The 17,055-nt window shown below is 46.3% G+C and overlaps 1 protein-coding gene across 4 annotated transcripts in view; it reads right to left on the reverse strand.

Annotated features, from left to right (window-relative positions):
- Nucleotides 1-4,008: 4,008 nt before the first annotated feature.
- The window catches only part of LOC119971502 (L-fucose kinase), a 393,737-nt gene continuing 380,690 nt past the window's right edge, over nt 4,009-17,055 (reverse strand). For all 4 annotated transcript variants that reach the window (XM_038807112.1, XM_038807111.1, XM_038807110.1 and 1 more), the window contains 2 exons: nt 11,299-11,522; nt 4,009-5,125 (listed from right to left, as the gene is read on the reverse strand). In XM_038807112.1, the coding sequence (XP_038663040.1) occupies nt 5,042-5,125; nt 11,299-11,522 (308 nt within the window). In that variant the 3' untranslated portion in view covers nt 4,009-5,041. The remainder of the gene's footprint in view (nt 5,126-11,298; nt 11,523-17,055) is intronic.

The raw sequence follows: 17,055 nt of genomic DNA on the forward strand, positions 1-17,055 counted from the left end.
AGTATTAATTCTGCCAAGTGCATCTTTTCTAAAATTTAATCAAACTGGACAGCATTTGCCAGAGGTTGAGTGCATGTCATTTTATTGTGTTGCTTCGGAGGTTCTTTACTGCTCATCAATCCACCAAGTCCATATGTTGAAAGGCATTGTCGAGACTATGCTGACCCACAAATCGCATTGAGAGGATTTATTCATGGAGGCTGAGGTAGTAAATGAATACTTTGCATCTGTCTTTACTGAGGAAAATGATGTTCTCAGTCATAGGTAAGAGGTAGTAGTTCAGACATTGGTTGGGCTACCAATTGATAAAGAGGGAATGTTAGGCTGGCTATACTTGGGAGTTGATAATCAGCCTAATGTTTTGTGATTCATGTACAGGACAGCCAGATCCCATTATATCAGATAGTTCTGCAATCTCTTGCCTTTTAAATAGTATATGCTGCCCGAGGTTACCTGTTACCTTGCCAATTATTCATCGTAATATTCCCGCCGTGAGATCTCCTTTTGTGTAGTAACTTTATTGAGGTACCTGTTCATGATGTCAAATACTTCTTTTTTTAAACTTATATTTTTATTATAGAATTTCTCCATTTTAACAAATAACTCAACAAACCCTCAAAACTGGTACAGTACAGATGAAATGCTTCAGCATACATGAAGACAGGAGAACACTAACTCAGTTGGTTCAGTTCAATCATTAAACTTGGTGCCTCTGTTTATGCAAGGAAAGACGGTGAACAGATTAACTAGAGAATGAGGGAGAAGAGGTAAAAGCCGTGGAAACATGGTAAAATGGTGCACACCTTCACATGTAGTGATTGTTCATACAGTCAAACAAAACATAGGATAAAACTTTTGTGCCATGTTGGGACATGTACTGAAACGCAGCTCCCCAACTCCAATTATTCCAGAGGCACAATGACATATAACATATTTTCCTTAGATGTGATACTTGCCTGTGTCTTTGCCAGTTAAGGATTCTTTAACCCCAAAATAAAGAAAAGAAACACTGTAACAAATACATTAGTTCTACACATATAACCCCAGATGCAACAATGTCTAGTACCGTACAGAATGACTATTAGTCCACATCTTTACACAGAGAAGACCAGCAAATATTCATACAATTGGTTCAGATTCTGATCATTGTAGTAAGCGTCTCACTTCACATAATGAAAAGATACCACAAAGAGCAGGGGGTCTGAGGATAACAGGATAAAGCCATGAGCACAAGACCCTCTGGCGGCACATGTCCCACCTCCTCTCGCCGTTAAGAAAAAGCTACACATTTGAAACCCAACTCTGCCTCCAGACAATAAAAAGATACTCCAAGCGAAGGGGAACAACAGGATACCGTCCTCAGTGTAAGTCATGGCTTGGCAGTGTATATTCTCGTATAGAGGATTCTTACATCATTGCCAAAACCCAACACACAACTGACCTCACTCCTCTTCAGCCAAATCAGAGGCACAACTCAAGCCCCACCGACAAGGAGATGAAGAATTGTCAGAACACCCATCAACAGGGTGCCTGGGATGGAGGTGGCGTCGTGTGTGGGCACGAGCCTGGAGGCGCTGGTGACGGCGCTGCTGCCACTCCCTCCAACGAGGTATACCACGAGCCCAGTGGTGGCGGCTACCCTCAAAATTTGGGGGCAATGGAGGCGGCACAGGGGCGAGGTGGGGGCTTCGGTGAGGTCCCCGATACGGGGGAACCACCGGTTTGTCCCGGGGAGAATTGACGGCAGGTTCCTGACGGCTGGCACAGGGCAGTTATTAGGAAGTTGGGGGACCTGTTTGTGGACGGGAAGTTCGCGAGCCTGGGTGAGTTGGAGGAGAAGTTCGGGCTCCCCCCCCCCCCCCCCCCCCGGGGAACACCTTCAGATATATGCAGGTAAGGGCGTTTGTCAGGCGGCAAGTGGCGGAGTTCCCACGGTTGCCACCGTGCAGGGTCCAGGACAGGGTGCTCTCGGGGGTGTGGGTTGGAGAGGGGAGGATCTCGGCAACGTACCAAGTGATGCAGGAGGAGGACGAGGCCTCGGTGGAGGAGCTGGGTGAGGAGATCGAGGAGGACGTGGGCGGACGCCCTGGGGAGAGTGAACTCCTCTTCTTGCGCGAGGCTGCTGCGTAGGGCTCACATGACCGGGACAAGGGTGAGCCGGTTTTTTGGGGGTGAGGACAGGTGTGTTAGGTGCTCATGGAGCCCAGCAAACCGTGTCCATATGTTCTGGGCATGCCCAGCGCTGGAGGAATTTTGGAAGGGCGTAGCAAGGACAGTGTCGAGGGTGGTAGGATCCTGGGTCAAACTGGGCTGGGGGCTCGCAATATTTGGGGTTGCAGAGGAGCCGGGAGTGCAGGAGGCGAAAGAGGCCGGTATTCTGGCCTTTGCGTCCCTGGTAGCCCGGCGGAGGATTCTTCTTCAGTGGAAGTATGCGCGGCCCCCGGGCGTGGAGGCCTGGATCAATGATATGGCGGGGTTTATTAAACTGGAGAGGGTGAAATTTGCCCTAAGGGGATCGGTGCAGGGGGTCTTCAGGAGGTGGCAACCATTCCTAGATTTCCTGTCAGAACGGTAGAAAAAAGGCCAGCAGCAGCAGCAGCAGCAACAAGGGAGGGGGGGGGGTTGTCTCTTTGATTTGCGCTGAAGGGGCGTATATATTTGTTCATTGTTGATGACGGGTGTTAATTTATCTTAATGTAAGAGGGGGGGTTTGTTTCCTCTTTTCTTTTTGTATTTTGTTATTGATATTTTGTGAAAATCTGAAAATTTGAATTAAAATTATTTTTTAAAAAAACAAAACAGGGTGCCTGGGGAAGGGATATGACCCTCTCTCTCTTCCTCTCCCCATCCCCCGGACAATTTGTCAAGGCTCCTTCAACAGAACCTTCCAAACCCACAAGCTCCAGCACCTCGAAAGACAGGAGAAACAGACGCATGGGGACACCACCAACTGCGAGTTCTCCTCCAAGCCACACACCATCCTGACTTGGAACTATATCGCCGTATAATCTCCCTCTCTGGGTCACAATCCTGGAAATTCCCTATCAGCACTGTGGGTGTAACCCCACATGGATTGCAACGGTTCAAGAAGGCAGTTAGTTCACCACCACCTTCTCAAGAGTATTAGGGATGGAAAACAAATGCTGATCTTGCCAATGATGGTCACATCCCATGAAATAAAAATAATCCTACAAAAGACTGAGAACGAGCGCATCTCAAATCTTGGTTCAGTCATAATTTGATGGGGACCAGAATCAACGTCAATACCTTAACCCTTTCACAGTATCAAAATACAATACTGACAAGAAAAACAGGACAAAAAGCAACAGAAAGAATGAGCTAATCAGAATGGCAGGCCCCAGTGAAGGAAAAGCAATGACTTTCAAAAGCCCATGAAATGAGAATTAAAAGAGAAGAGAAGGGCAGACCACCTTCATGTCTCCATCCCAGAATCGAACTACTAATCATTAATCCGAAATCTAAACTCCAAAACTAAATAATGTAGTGCAGGGTGAACAGTCATTGTGATATGGCCAATAAAGCAGGCTGGCTGTGTTACTCACAGAATGGTTACGGTACAGAAGGAGGCCATTCAGTCAATTGTGTCTGCACCGGCTCTCCAAATGAGCATCATGACTTAGTACCAATTGTCCGTAACGACTGTACATATCTGTCAACTGTTGCTCTGTGAAATTTGGTGCATTATAATTGAAGTGACATTGATAGTATTAACTTTTTCCATGTTGCAAAGTTATTGATGTTATAACACTAAAGACAAGCATCATTTTATGATTCACGTAACACGAGTGCTTTGCCAAGATTCTATTTGTGTGACTACCGTGTTACTGGGAAGAGCTTATAGATTTTCCTAAAAAAGGAACTAGCTTTTGTACTAATAAAAAAAGATAGTTTTAAATTATTGTTTAGACAGTGAGGGCTAACATCGTATTCAGCTCTGCTCTGTTAACAGTACCAGCTCACTATCGAGAGAAATCTTCAGCCAAGTGATGATCGAACCACTTTATTTAGTGATTTAAATTATGCCACAGATATCAGTCTCAGCAGAGAATCATCAAACCCTCAGAACAATAGGAGGAGGCCACAGTCCATTATGTTTGTGTTGGCTCTTCTGTAAGAACAAAGAACAAAGGAAAGTACAGCACAGGAACAGGCCCTTCGGCCCTCCAAGCCTGCACTGACCAAGCTGTCCGTCTAACCTAAAACCTATACTTCTGGGGTCCACATCCCTCTATTCCCATCCTATTCATGTATTTGTCAAGACATCAGCAGTGCAATATTAATCCTAGTGCACTTCATAGCAGCTAATGAAATAAGAAAAACTTGCATTTGTATAGAGCCTTTTACCATCAGCGGACATCTCAAAGCGCTTTGCAGCCAATGAAGTAGAAATGTAGTCACTGCTGTAATGTGGGAAACGCAGCAGACAATTTTCACACAGTAAGATCCCACACACAGTGATTTGATAATAAACAGATCACCTGTGTTTTTGTATGATCGATGGGAGTCCAGTCCCACATCAATGTGGGTGACTCTGAACTTCCCTCTGACGCAAGCCATAATAAATCCTGGCCCAGCCAGTGATGCCCAAATGCTGAGAATGAATAATAGTTATGAAAAAGGTCAAATTTCCCACACACTTCAAAAGAAAAGCAACTGAATAAAGAAATCTCCCAAGTGCCACTAAATGCAATAACAAATCCTGGAGTGTGAATCAAGTGCTCAGACAGACATCATTCTGCCAGTTGCACTATCAGCTGAGTTCTCATGGAATTTATTGTTTCGATACCAATTCTATCCGATGCCTGTAGCTCATCCTGGATTGATTGATTCTCTTGACTTCGCAACAATAAACTTTACTATGAAAACAGTTAATACCTCCAATGATTTGCAATTATCTTGCATGTTATCATTATACCCAGTGATTTTTCTGATTCATCTGCAATAGTCCAAAGTTTGTTCATGATTCTTGTTTCATCCAAGTGTTATTCCATCAGGCGGTATTGAATAATCCATGCAGGATTCATTCTTCCTCTGTTTCCCTCAGACACACCGTGATCCCAGTCTCATCTACTTCCACCTCATGGACATTGAAGTTCCCCAAACCCTGTAAGATCAGAATTCAGATCCGTTATAATCTTGCCCTCGCCTAAGCAACACCAGACTAATAGCTCCCTGGAGAGAGCCGGGATTCTGGTCAGGAGATGGGAAACTTGATACAAAGTCTGGTGTTACATTGCAGATTATAAACATTTATTGAGACCCTTCTTAACCTCAATGACAATTGGCTGGACAGCAACAGGATGTGGAGAAACAGGGTTATTTTGCAAAGACAGGTTTTTATAATTATGTAACATTTTAGAAATTTCTGAGAAACCATTTAAACAACTCCGTATGAAAGGGTTAGGAGTAGACATTACTGGAAATGAGGTGTCTCTAAATAACTGAGAATGGGTCCAGTGTCTGAGGGTCAAGAGAGCTGATAAAAGATGGAAGATGACCTTTTCTGTTAACTACATGGGAGATGCTCCCTCTGTCTGTACCTTCCAGCTCTACCCGCAATGCCCTAAAAATTTTTTAGAGAACCCATTTATGTTTTTCCCCAATTAGGGGCAATTTGGCGTGACCAATCATCCTACCCTGCCCATCTTTGGGTTGTGGGGGTGAGACCCACGCAGACACGAGAGAATGTGCAAACTCCACATAGACAGTGACCCGGTGCTGGGATTGAACCCGGGTCCTCAGCGCCGTGAAACAGCAGTGCTAACATCCGATATGTGTTCCATAGGATTCTGAGGTCATTCAGCCCCTCAAGCCTGTTCCACCATTCTTAATATTAATAATAATAATCTTTATTATTGTCACAATTAGGCTTACATTAACACCGCAATGAAGTTACTGTAAGGTTAAGAGGGAGCGTTGTTGGGTTACAGGTATAGGGTGGATACGTGGGTTTGAGTAGGGTGATCATGGCTCGGCACAACATCGAGGGCCGAAGGGCCTGTTCTGTGCTGTACTGTTCTATGTCTTCTATGTCTAAAATCCCCCTGTTCGGGCACACAGAGGGAGAATTCAGAATGTCCAATTCACCTAACAGCATATCTTTCGGGACTTGAGGGAGAAAACGTAGAAAAAACCGTAGTTCTTCCTCCGGAGGAAACCCACGCAGACTCAGGGAAATTGTGCCGACTCTGCACAGTGACCCAAGCTGGGAATCGAACCTGGGACCTCGGCGCTGTGAAGCAACAGTGCTACCGACTGTGCTATCGTGCAGCCATGTCAGTATCTTAACCATGTCTTGGTTTCATGACCCTTAATTCTCTGGCTACAGATAAAACCTATCAATCTCAGTTTTGAAATTTTAAATTGATTTTCAGTCTCGCCAGCTTTTTGGGAGATTGAAAACAGGGAGTGCTGGAAATACTCAGTAGGAGTGGCAACTTCTGTGGTAAGAGAAACAGAATTTTGAGTTCAATAAGACTGAAGAAGGATCAGTTCTGAAGAAGGGTCTTTGTGCAAACGTACATAAGTCATTGAAGGCGGCAGGACAGGTTAAGAAATAAGTTAATAAAGCACATGTTATCCGAGGTTTTATTAATAAGGGCAATGGATACAAGAGTAAGGAGGTCATGTTGAATATCTATAAAACACTAGTTAGGCCTCACCTGGAACACTATGCCCAGTTCTGGGCCCCATACTTGAGCGAGGACGTGAAGGCATTGGAGAGAGTAAAGAGGAGATTCACAAGAATGATTTCAGGGATAAACAACTGTAGCTATGAGGATACGCAGGAGAGGGTAGATCTTTTTCCTTAGAGAAAAGTTGACAGGAGGCTGAATAGATTGATTCAAGATTCTAAGGCACACAGATAGGGTAAACAGTGAGAAACTGTTACCTCTTGGGAGTACATCAAGAACTAGAGGGCACAGATTATTTCTGTACTGTAAAGAGTCTCGGATTCTATTACTGTAAAAGATTCTGGTATTTTGGATTGTCTCAATAGCTCAGTGGGTAAAAGCATCACTGATGCGATTCTGCGCCACACAACGCCGACTATCCCAGACTATACAGTATTATGCGATCATGTCAGGATAGCAGCAGGGAGTTCGATCCCGGCTCTGGGTCATTGTCCGTGTGGAGTTTGCACATTCTCCCCGTGTTTGCGTGGGTTTCGCCCCCACAACCCAAAGATATGCAGGGTAGGTGAATTGGCAGCACTAAATTGCCCCTTAATTGGAAAAAATGAATTGGGTACTCTAAATTTATAAACAAAAAGGATAGCAGCAGGGAGACGAGGGAAAAGGAGAAGTTGTCCAGGATTCCGTTTTTGCCGCTATTTAGTACTGGAAAGTACAACATTTCTGAATGGTCAGTTGGGGACAAGTTCAGGCTCAACTGTGATGCCACTCACAGTTGTAGAGCCTGCCAACTTGCATCCTTTGGACTTGCACATGACTTGGACAAGGTGCTCGAGGGTTGTTCACATCTGTGAGCTATCCCCAGCCAGGGATGGTGCAGCAAAAGAAACAAAAAACGTTCTCTGTTAACAGTTGGGAATCTGTTTGGACAGAAACTGTCACCACTCCATGCATTCAGCAAACCAAGTTACAGAGAAATTTCCATGGGTTGGTTGTTTAGTATGGAGGGTCCAGACTCTCTCTTTAGGGGCATGCCCACCTTATTAAAGCTGCAGACTGAGTAAGTGCCGAGGGTTTATGGAATCCTGGTTTGCACTGAGGCATTGCTGGAGTTTAACCAGTTGTAGTTTACTAGAACATGGCATTAACAAGCTTGCTCGTGCTTGGCTAGTTATCACAAGCCAAATGGGAAAATTCCTATTCTGCTGAAGTGACAGGTCTGCCTCCAGGTCTCATCAGTGTGGCAGACTGACTCAGCAGTGTCCTGGCCTGACTTAGGGTATGGGATGTCACAGGGAAGAAGAGAGAAACCGATACATTAGAAGAAACGTATTAACCAACACGGTGAATGTATATTTATCAATGGCAGAAAGTGGGTATTTATAGGCCAGTGAGCTTAACTTCGGTAGTAGGGAAGATGCTGAAATCTATCATCAAGGAAGAAATAGCGAGACATCTGGATGGAAATTGTCCCATTGGGCAGGCGCAGCATGGGTTCATAAAGGCCAGTTCGTGCCTCACTAATTTAGTGGAATTTTTTGAGGACATTACCAGTGCAGTAGATAACGGGGAGCCAATGAATGTGGTATATCTGGATTTCCAGAAAGCCTTTGACAAGGTGCCCCACAAAAGGTTGCTGCATAAGATAAAGATGCATGGCATTAAGGGTAAAGTAGTAGCATGGATAGAGGATTGGTTACTTAATAGAAAGCAAAGAGTGGGGATTAATGGGTGTTTCTCTGGTTGGCAATCAGTAGCTAGTGGTGTCTCTCAAGGATCAGTGTTGGGCCCACAACTGTTCACAATTGACATAGATGATTTGGAGTTGGGGACCAAGGGCAACGTGTCCAAGTTTGCAGACGACACTAAAATTAGTGGTAAAGCAAAAAGTGCAGAGGATACTGAAAGTCTGCAGAGAGATTTGGATAGGTTAAGTGAATGGGCTAGGGTCTGGTAGATGGAATACAATGTTGACAAATGTGAGGTTATCCATTTTGGTAGAAATAACAGCAAAAGGGATTATTATTTAAATGATAGGTGTGCTTGTGCATGAGTCGCAAAAAGTTGGTTTACAGGTGCAACAGGTGATTAAGAAGGCAAACGGAATTTTGTCCTTCATTGTTAGAGGGATGGAGTTTAAAACTAGGGAGGTTATGCTGCAATTGTATAAGGTGTTAGTGAGGCCACACCTGGAGTATTGTGTTCAGTTTTGGTCTCCTTACCTGAGAGAGGATGTACTGGCGCTGGAGGGTGTGCAGAGGAGATTCACTAGGTTAATCCCAGAGCTGAAGGGGTTGGATTATGAGGAGAGGTTGAGTAGACTGGGACTGTACTCGTTGTAAATTAGAAGGATGAGGGGGAATCTTATCCAAACATATAAAATTATGAAGGGAATAGATAGGATAGATGCGGGCAGGTTGTTTCCACTGGCGGGTGACAGCAGAACTAGGGGGGCATCGCCTCAAAATAAGGGGAAGTAGATTTAGGACTGAGTTTAGGAGGAACTTCTTCACCCAAAGGGTTGTGAATCTATGGAATTCCTTACCCTGTGAAGCAGTTGAGGCTCCTTCATTAATTGTTGTTAAGATAAAGATAGATAGTTTTTTGAAGAATAAAGGGATTATGGGTTATGGTGTTCTGGCCGGAAAGTGGAGCTGAGTCCACAAAAGATCAGCCATGATCTCATTGAATGGCAGAGCAGGCTCGAGGGGCCAGATGGCCTACTCCTGCTCCTAGTTCTTATGTTCTTCTTATGTTCTTATTCCCCTTTAGGGCAGCACGGTTGCTCAGTGGTTAGCACTGCTGCCTCAAGGTGCTGAGGACCCATGGTTTGATCCTGGCCCTGGGTTACTGTCTGTGTGGAGTTTGCACATTCTCCCCGTGTCTGCGTGGATCTCACCATCACAACCCAAAGGTATGCAGGGTAGGTGGATTGGCCACGGTAAATTATCCCTTAATTGGAAAAGAAAATGAATTGTGTACTCTAAATTTAAAAAAAACTGGCATTCCCAACACTGGTCACCTTGGGTGAAATTTGTGTACTACAATGGAAAATATGGCGGGAGGTAAATCAGGCTCCGATTTATTTGAAGCCATTTTTCACAATTGGCAAAGATTAATTACACCCTCTCCCTTGTATCACACAATATCTACGACAATCATCCTGCTCAAAGTATGTGAGGGTTTAGATCACATCATGTAAACAGTCATATCAAAGTTCCTGCATTTCCGAATCCCAAGATCATAGTGTTGGGAAAATATACGAACAAACGAATTCGGAGGAGTAGGAAACTCGGCCCCTGAACCTGCTCCGCCATTCAAAAAAAATCATAGCTAATCGGATTGTAACCTCAACCCTACATTCCTGCCCACCCCCGATAACCTTTCAACCCTTTGTTAATCAAGAATCAATCCAGCTCTGTCTCAAAAATATTCAAAGACCCTGGGCGGGATTCTCCCCTACCCGGCGGGACGGAGGGTCCCAGCGTAGGGGAGTGGTGCCAACCACTCCGGGGTCAGGCCTCCCCAAAGGTGCGGAATTCTCTGCACCTTTGGGGGCTAGGCCCGCGCCGGAGCGATTGGCACCACGCCGACTGGCGCAAAAACCGCCGCCAGCGGCCTTTCAGGCCTGCCGCCCGGCAGCGGGACTGGCCGAAAGGCTTTCGCCGGTTTACGCATGCGCCGGAGGTGACGTCAGCGGCCAGCTCCCACTGACGTCACCACTGGCGCATGCGCGCTGTGGGTTTCTCTTCTGCTTCCGCCATGGCGGAGGCCGTGGCGGCGGTGGAGGAGAAAGAGTGCCCCCAGGGCACTGGCCCGCCCCCTGATAGGGGGGCCCCGATCGCGGGCCTGGCCACCCTGCTGGGGGTCGGAGAATTTCGCCCCCTGCTTCCACTGCCTTTTGAGGAAGAGAGTCCCAGAGACTCTCAATCCTCATGAGAAAAAATTATCCTCATCTCCATCTTAAATGAGTAACTCCTTCGGCAGGATTCTCTGTCGGTGGGATCCTCCGCTTCGCCGGCGCCGCACTCACGCCTGCAGAATTCCCGATGGTGTGGGGGTGACCACACTGGGAAACCCCATTGGCTGGCTGCCGGGACGGAGGATCCGGCTGCCGGCGGGGGTGAGCCATGGCAGAAAATGGGTGTGGCGGGATGGAGAATCCTGTCCCTTATATTGAAACATTGACCAGTAGTTCAAGATTCTCCCACAAGAGGAAACATCATCTCCACATCCCCCCTGTCAATACCCCTCAGGATCTTAATGGTTTTGATCAAGTTGCCTCTTACTCTTCTAAACTCTAGTGGATACAAATGGAACCTCTCCAACCTTTCCTATTAAGGCAACCCACCCATTCCTGGTATTAGTCTAATAAACCTTCTCTGAACTGTTTCTAACGCATTTATACCTTTCTTTCGATAAGGAGACCAATACTGTACACAAGACTCCTGATGTGGTCTCAGCAGTGTCCCATACAACTGAAGCATAACCTCCCTACTTTTGTAATTAATTCCCCTCACAATAAATGATAACATAAGCTGTGACTGAATTCTCAAGAGGTTGAAGCAGTTTGGAGCCCTGTGGGAATAGATACAGCAATGGTGCAATGTGGGAGGGTTTCAGTGACAGCTGACCGTCCTACCTCACTCGCTCTCAGTATCCTCTCGATTGCCTCCTTCTGTCGAGGTTTCTTGGTCAGGAGGTAAAGGAAGCCACCGCCACCCGCCCCAGCCAAGCTCTGCCCGTGCACGTGGGGGCGTAGGACTGCCATTATGTGTCGGACGGCAGATGGCTCACATCCGGGAGCCATGCACTTCTTCTGCTGCCAATAGGTGTTCAGGCACTGGCCGATCCAAGAGAGGTCACCTGTCAAATACACAGATTATCCACTTTAAAGTACACACTTTCTCTCCCTCTTTGACAGGCATGCAAATAGTGAAACGCTAGTGAAGGAAAGATGGGGCCAATTAGGGAATTTACGTATGGAGCTGAGGGAATAAATGAATACATTGTATCCATTCTTACCAAGGAAGAAGATGCTACCAAAGTCTTGGTGCAAGAGAAGATAGATGAGGCACAGAGTAGGCTACAAATTGATAGCGGCATTGGACAGGCTGGCTGTGCTTAAAGTTGATCAGTCTCCAGGGCCGGATGCGATACATTCAGAGGACACAAGAGGGATGGAAGGGTGGGAATTGTGGAAGGAATGGCCATAATCTTCCAATATTCCTCAGATACTGAGGTGGTGCCAGTGAACTGGAGACTTTCAAAAGCACAGCTTTATTCAACCAGGATAAGATAAAAGAGAAACCCAGGGGGTCCGCTGAACTGGTGGCCGCCACATGACAAACACCAGTTCGAAAGTAGCAAGTGACAAATTTCAAGAGAAGCAACTAGGGGCCAGTCAATTCAGCCTTGGTGATGGGAAAACCTTTAGCAACAGTAACCTGGGACAAAATTAACTGCCACTTGGATGAATGTGGGTTAGTTAACGAAAGCCGGTGTGGATTTATTTAAGGAAGTAGTGTTAAACTAACTGGCGTTAGTTTTCTGATAAGAAGACAGAGAGTGTTGAATATGGTAATGCTGTTGATGTGGTGTCTGTGGACTTTCAAAAGGTGTTTGATAAAGTGCCACATAACAGACTTGTCAGCAGAGTTAAAGCTCATGAAATAAAAGTGATAGTTGTATGGATACAAAGTTGGCCAGTTAACAGGAATCAGAGTGTTTAGATGACGCGGTTTAAGTGTGTTTGAATAGTGTTTTTTGCTTTAGCGCAGATAACGGAAGTTACCCGAATAACACTTGTCTCCATTTTCATTTTAGCGTGGTTTCTGCACGTGCACTAAAAAGTCTAAGGGAATTGCACGTGCTCAGTATGTTTTTTTTAAACACACCGCCACATCAAAGAACAAAGAACAAAGAAAATTACAGCACAGGAACAGGCCCTTCGGCCCTCCCAGCCTGCGCCGATCCAGATCCTTTATCTAAACCTGTCTCCTATTTTCCAAGGTCTACTTCCTCTGTTCCCGCCCATTCATATACCTGTCCAGATGCATCTTAAATAATGCTATCGTGCCCGCCTCTACCACCTCCGCTGGTAAAGCGTTCCAGGCACCCACCACCCTCTGCGTAAAAAACTTTCCACGCACATCTCCCTTAAACTTTCCCCCTCTCACCTTGAAATCGTGACCCCTTGTAACTGACACCCCCACTCTTGGGAAAAGCTTGTTGCTATCCACCCTGTCCATACCTCTCATAATTTTGTAGACCTCAATTAGGTCCCCCCTCAACCTCCGTCTTTCCAACAAAAACAATTCTAATCTACTCAACCTTTCTTCATAGCTAGCACCCTCCATACTAGGCAACATCCTGCTGAACCTCCTCTGCACCCTCTCCAAAGCATCCACATCCTTCTGGTAATGTGGCGACCAGAACTGCACGCAGTATTCCAAATGTGGCCGAACCAAAGTCCTATACAACTGTAACTTGACCTGCCAACTCTTGTACTCAATACCCCTTCCAATGAAGGCAAGCATACTGTATGCCTTCTTGACCACTCTATCCACCTGCGTTGCCACCTTCAGGGTACAATGGACCTGAACTCCCAGATCTCTCTGTACATCAATTTTCCCCAAGACCCTTCCATTGACCATATAGTCCGCTCTTGAATTTGATCTTCCAAAATGCATCACCTCGCATTTGCCTGGATTGAACTCCATCTGCCATTTCTCTGCCCAACTCTCCAATCTATCTATATTTTGTTGTATTCTCTGACAGTCCTCCTCGCTATCTGCAACTCCACCAATCTTAGTATCATCTGCAAACTTGGTAATCAGACCACCTATACCTTCCTCCAGGTCATTTATGTAGATCACAAACAACAGTGGTCTGAGCACGGATCCCTGTGGAACACCACTAGTCACCCTTCTCCATTTTGAGACACTCCCTTCCACCATTACTCTCTGTCTCTTGTTGCCCAGCCAGTTCTTTATCCATCTAGCTAGTACACCCTGAACCCCATACGACTTCACTTTTTCCATCAACTTGCCATGGGAAACCTTATCAAACGCCTTACTAAAGTCCATGTATATGGCATCTAAAGCCCTTCCCTCATCAATTAACTTTATCACTTCCTCAAAGAATTCTATTAGGTTTGTAAGACATGACCTTCCCTGCACAATGATAAGTCTATTTTCTTCCAGATGTGAATAGATCCTATCCCTCAGTATCTTCTCCAACAATTTGCCTACCACTGACGTCAAGCTCACAGGTCTATAATTCCCTGGATTATCCCTGCTACCCTTCTTAAACAAAGGGACAACATTAGCAATTCTCCAGTCCTCCGGGACCTCACCTGTGCTCAAGGATGCTGCAAAGATACCTGTTAAAGCCCCAGCTATTTCGACCCTCGCTTTCCTCAGTAACTTGGGATAGATCCCATCCGGTCCTGGGGACTTGTCCACCTTAATGTCTTTTAAAATACCCAAAACTTCCCCCTTCCGTATAACAACTTGACCTAGAGTATTTAAACATCCATCCCTAGCCTCAACATCCGTCTTGTCCCTCTCCTTTGTGAATACCGATGCAAAGTACTCATTAAGAATCTCACCCATTTCCTCTGAGTCCACGCATAAATTCCCTCTTTTGTCTTTGAGTGGGCCAATCCTTTCTCTAGTTACCCTCTTGCTCCTTATATATGAATAAAAGGCTTTGGGATTTTCCTTAACCCTGTTAGCCAAAGATATTTCATGACCCCTTTTAGCCCTCTTTATTGCGCGTTTGAGATTCGTCCTACTTTCCCGATATCAGTTTCCAAAGCTTCATCAGTTTTGAGTTGCCTCGATCCTATGTATGCTTCCTTTTTCATCTTAGCTAGTCTCACAATTTCACCCGTCATCCATGGTTCCATAAAATTGCCATTTCTAGCTTTCATTTTCACAGGAACAGGTCTGTCCTGCACTCTAATCAACCTTTCCTTAAAAGACTCCCATATTTCAAATGTGGATTTACCCTTAAACAGCTGCTCCCAATCCACATTCCCTAGCTCCTGCCAAATTTGATTGTACTCTGCCTTTCCCCAATTTAGTACTCTTCCTTTCGGACCACTCTTGTCCTTGTCCATGAGTATTCTAAAACTTACAGAATTGTGATCGCTATTCCCAAAGTTATCACCGACCGAGACATCAACCACCTGGCCGGGATCATTCCCCAATACCAGGTCCAGTATAGCCCCTTCCCGAGTTGGACTATTTACATACTGCTCTAAAAAACTCTCCTGGATGCTCCTTACAAACTCTGCTCCATCTACGCCTCCAACACTACACGAATCCCATTCAATGTTGGGGAAGTTAAAATCTCCCATCACAACCACCCTATTGCTCCTACATTTTTCTATAATCTGTCTGCATATTTGTACCTCTACTTCATGCTCGCTTTTGGGAGGCCTGTAGTAAAGTCCCAACAATGTTACTGCACCCTTCCTATTTCTCAGCTCCACCCATATTGCCTCAGTGCTCGAATCCTCCATCGTGCCCTCCTTAATCACAGCTGTGATATCATCTCTGACGAGCAATGCAACTCCTCCACCCCTTCTACCTCCCTCTCTATCCCTCCTGAAGCATCTATACCCTGGGATATTCAGTTGCCAGTCCTGCCCTTCCCTCAACCAAGTCTCAGTAATACCAATATCATATTCCCAGGTACTGATCCAAGCCCTAAGTTCATCTGCCTTACCTGCTACACTTCTCGCATTAAAACAAATGCACCTCAGACCACCTGTCCCTTTGCGTTCATCATCTCTTCCCTGTCTACTCTTCCTCTTAGTCACATTGAGTTTATTGTCTCATACCTTACTGGCTTTAGTTGCTACTTCTTTACCGACCTCTAACTTCCAAATCTGGTTCCCATCCCTCTGCCACATTAGTTTAAAACCTCCCCAACAGTGTTAGCAAAAGCACCCCCTAGGACATTGGTTCCAGTCCTGCCCAGGTGTAGACCATCCGGTTTGTAATGGTCCCACCGCCCCCAGAACCGGTTCCAATGTCCCAAAAATCTGAACCCCTCCCTCCTGCACCATCTCTCAAGCCACGTATTCATTCTGACTATTCTTGAATTTCTACTCTGACTGTCCCGTGGCACTGGTAGCAATCCTGAGATTACTACCTTTGAGGTCCTACTTTTTAACTTATCTCCTAACTCACTAAATTCTGATTGTAGGACCTCATCTCTTTTTTTAACCTATATCGTTGGTGCCTATATGCCCCACGACAACTGGCTGTTCACCCTCCCCCTTCAATATGTGCTGCAGCCGATCGGAGACATCCCTGACCCGAGCACCCGGGAGGCAACATACCATTCGGGAATCTCGTTTTCAATCACAGAAACGCCTGTCTACATCAGTTGTTAACTCTCCAGACCCTCTTGCTCCCTCATGTTCGCCGCCTCACTCACTCCTTCTCAGAATTTGCCTCACTGCCTCGCTCGCTTCTTCTCACAGGTCTCCTCTTTTCTGAAACTCTTACTCCCTCCCACTTGCTGCCCCACTCCTGACCCCCTCACTCCTGACCACTTGTTGCCCCTCTCCTGACTCCTTCGCTCCCTGCCCTTCGACCGACCCCCTCCCTCCCGCTCGCTGCCCCTTTCCTGACCCCCAGTGGACTCCTGATCCCCTGACTCCTTCCTGCTCGCCACCCTTCTCCTGACCCCTGCACCAACACATACCGGTCCCCCTCGCTTGCCAGCTGACTCCTGACCACCTGGCTCCCTTGACCTTGCCGCCCCTCACTCTACCCCAGGACCTCTAGGGTCCACGGACCCCCGGGGGTTCGTGAGGGTTGTCCAGGGGGTCCGCAGAACTGGTGGCCGTCACATGACCGATAATTGCAGGGTCGCAAATAGCAAGTTACACAAAAATAATTACTGCAATAAAATAGGCTAATTTGAGCAAAGCTTCTTGAAGCACTGCCAGCCGATCAGCATCCAGTGATCCGTGAAGGTTTTCTCTGATTAGCCCATTTGATTTATACCATCTTGCTATTGGTGGGCAAAAATGTCCGAGGGCAGCAGCGAGGATTTGTGCTGAGAATGGAGCTGACAGCAAAAAGAGGTGATGGGAAGCAGTGAGAGGCCATGGACAGGTGTGTGAGAAAGGGCGAATGTTTGGGCTTCGAAGAGATGTGCATGGGGAGCAGGGGTGGGAAAGAGTTCAGACCTCGTAGATGCATGCATGAGAGAAAGGGGTTCAATCCTCGGAGAAGCATGCATGAGGCGGGGGCTTCAGGTAGGTGAGAGGAGGATGTGAGTGTGTGCGAGAGGGGTGAGTGCATGTGTGAGAGAGGGGCGAGTGTGTGTGAGAAGGGTGAGTATGTGAGCGAGAGAGGCGCGACTGTGTGAGTTT

This window comes from Scyliorhinus canicula, chromosome 9, assembly GCF_902713615.1.
Source record: "Scyliorhinus canicula chromosome 9, sScyCan1.1, whole genome shotgun sequence".
NCBI classification, from domain to species: Eukaryota; Metazoa; Chordata; class Chondrichthyes; order Carcharhiniformes; family Scyliorhinidae; genus Scyliorhinus; species Scyliorhinus canicula.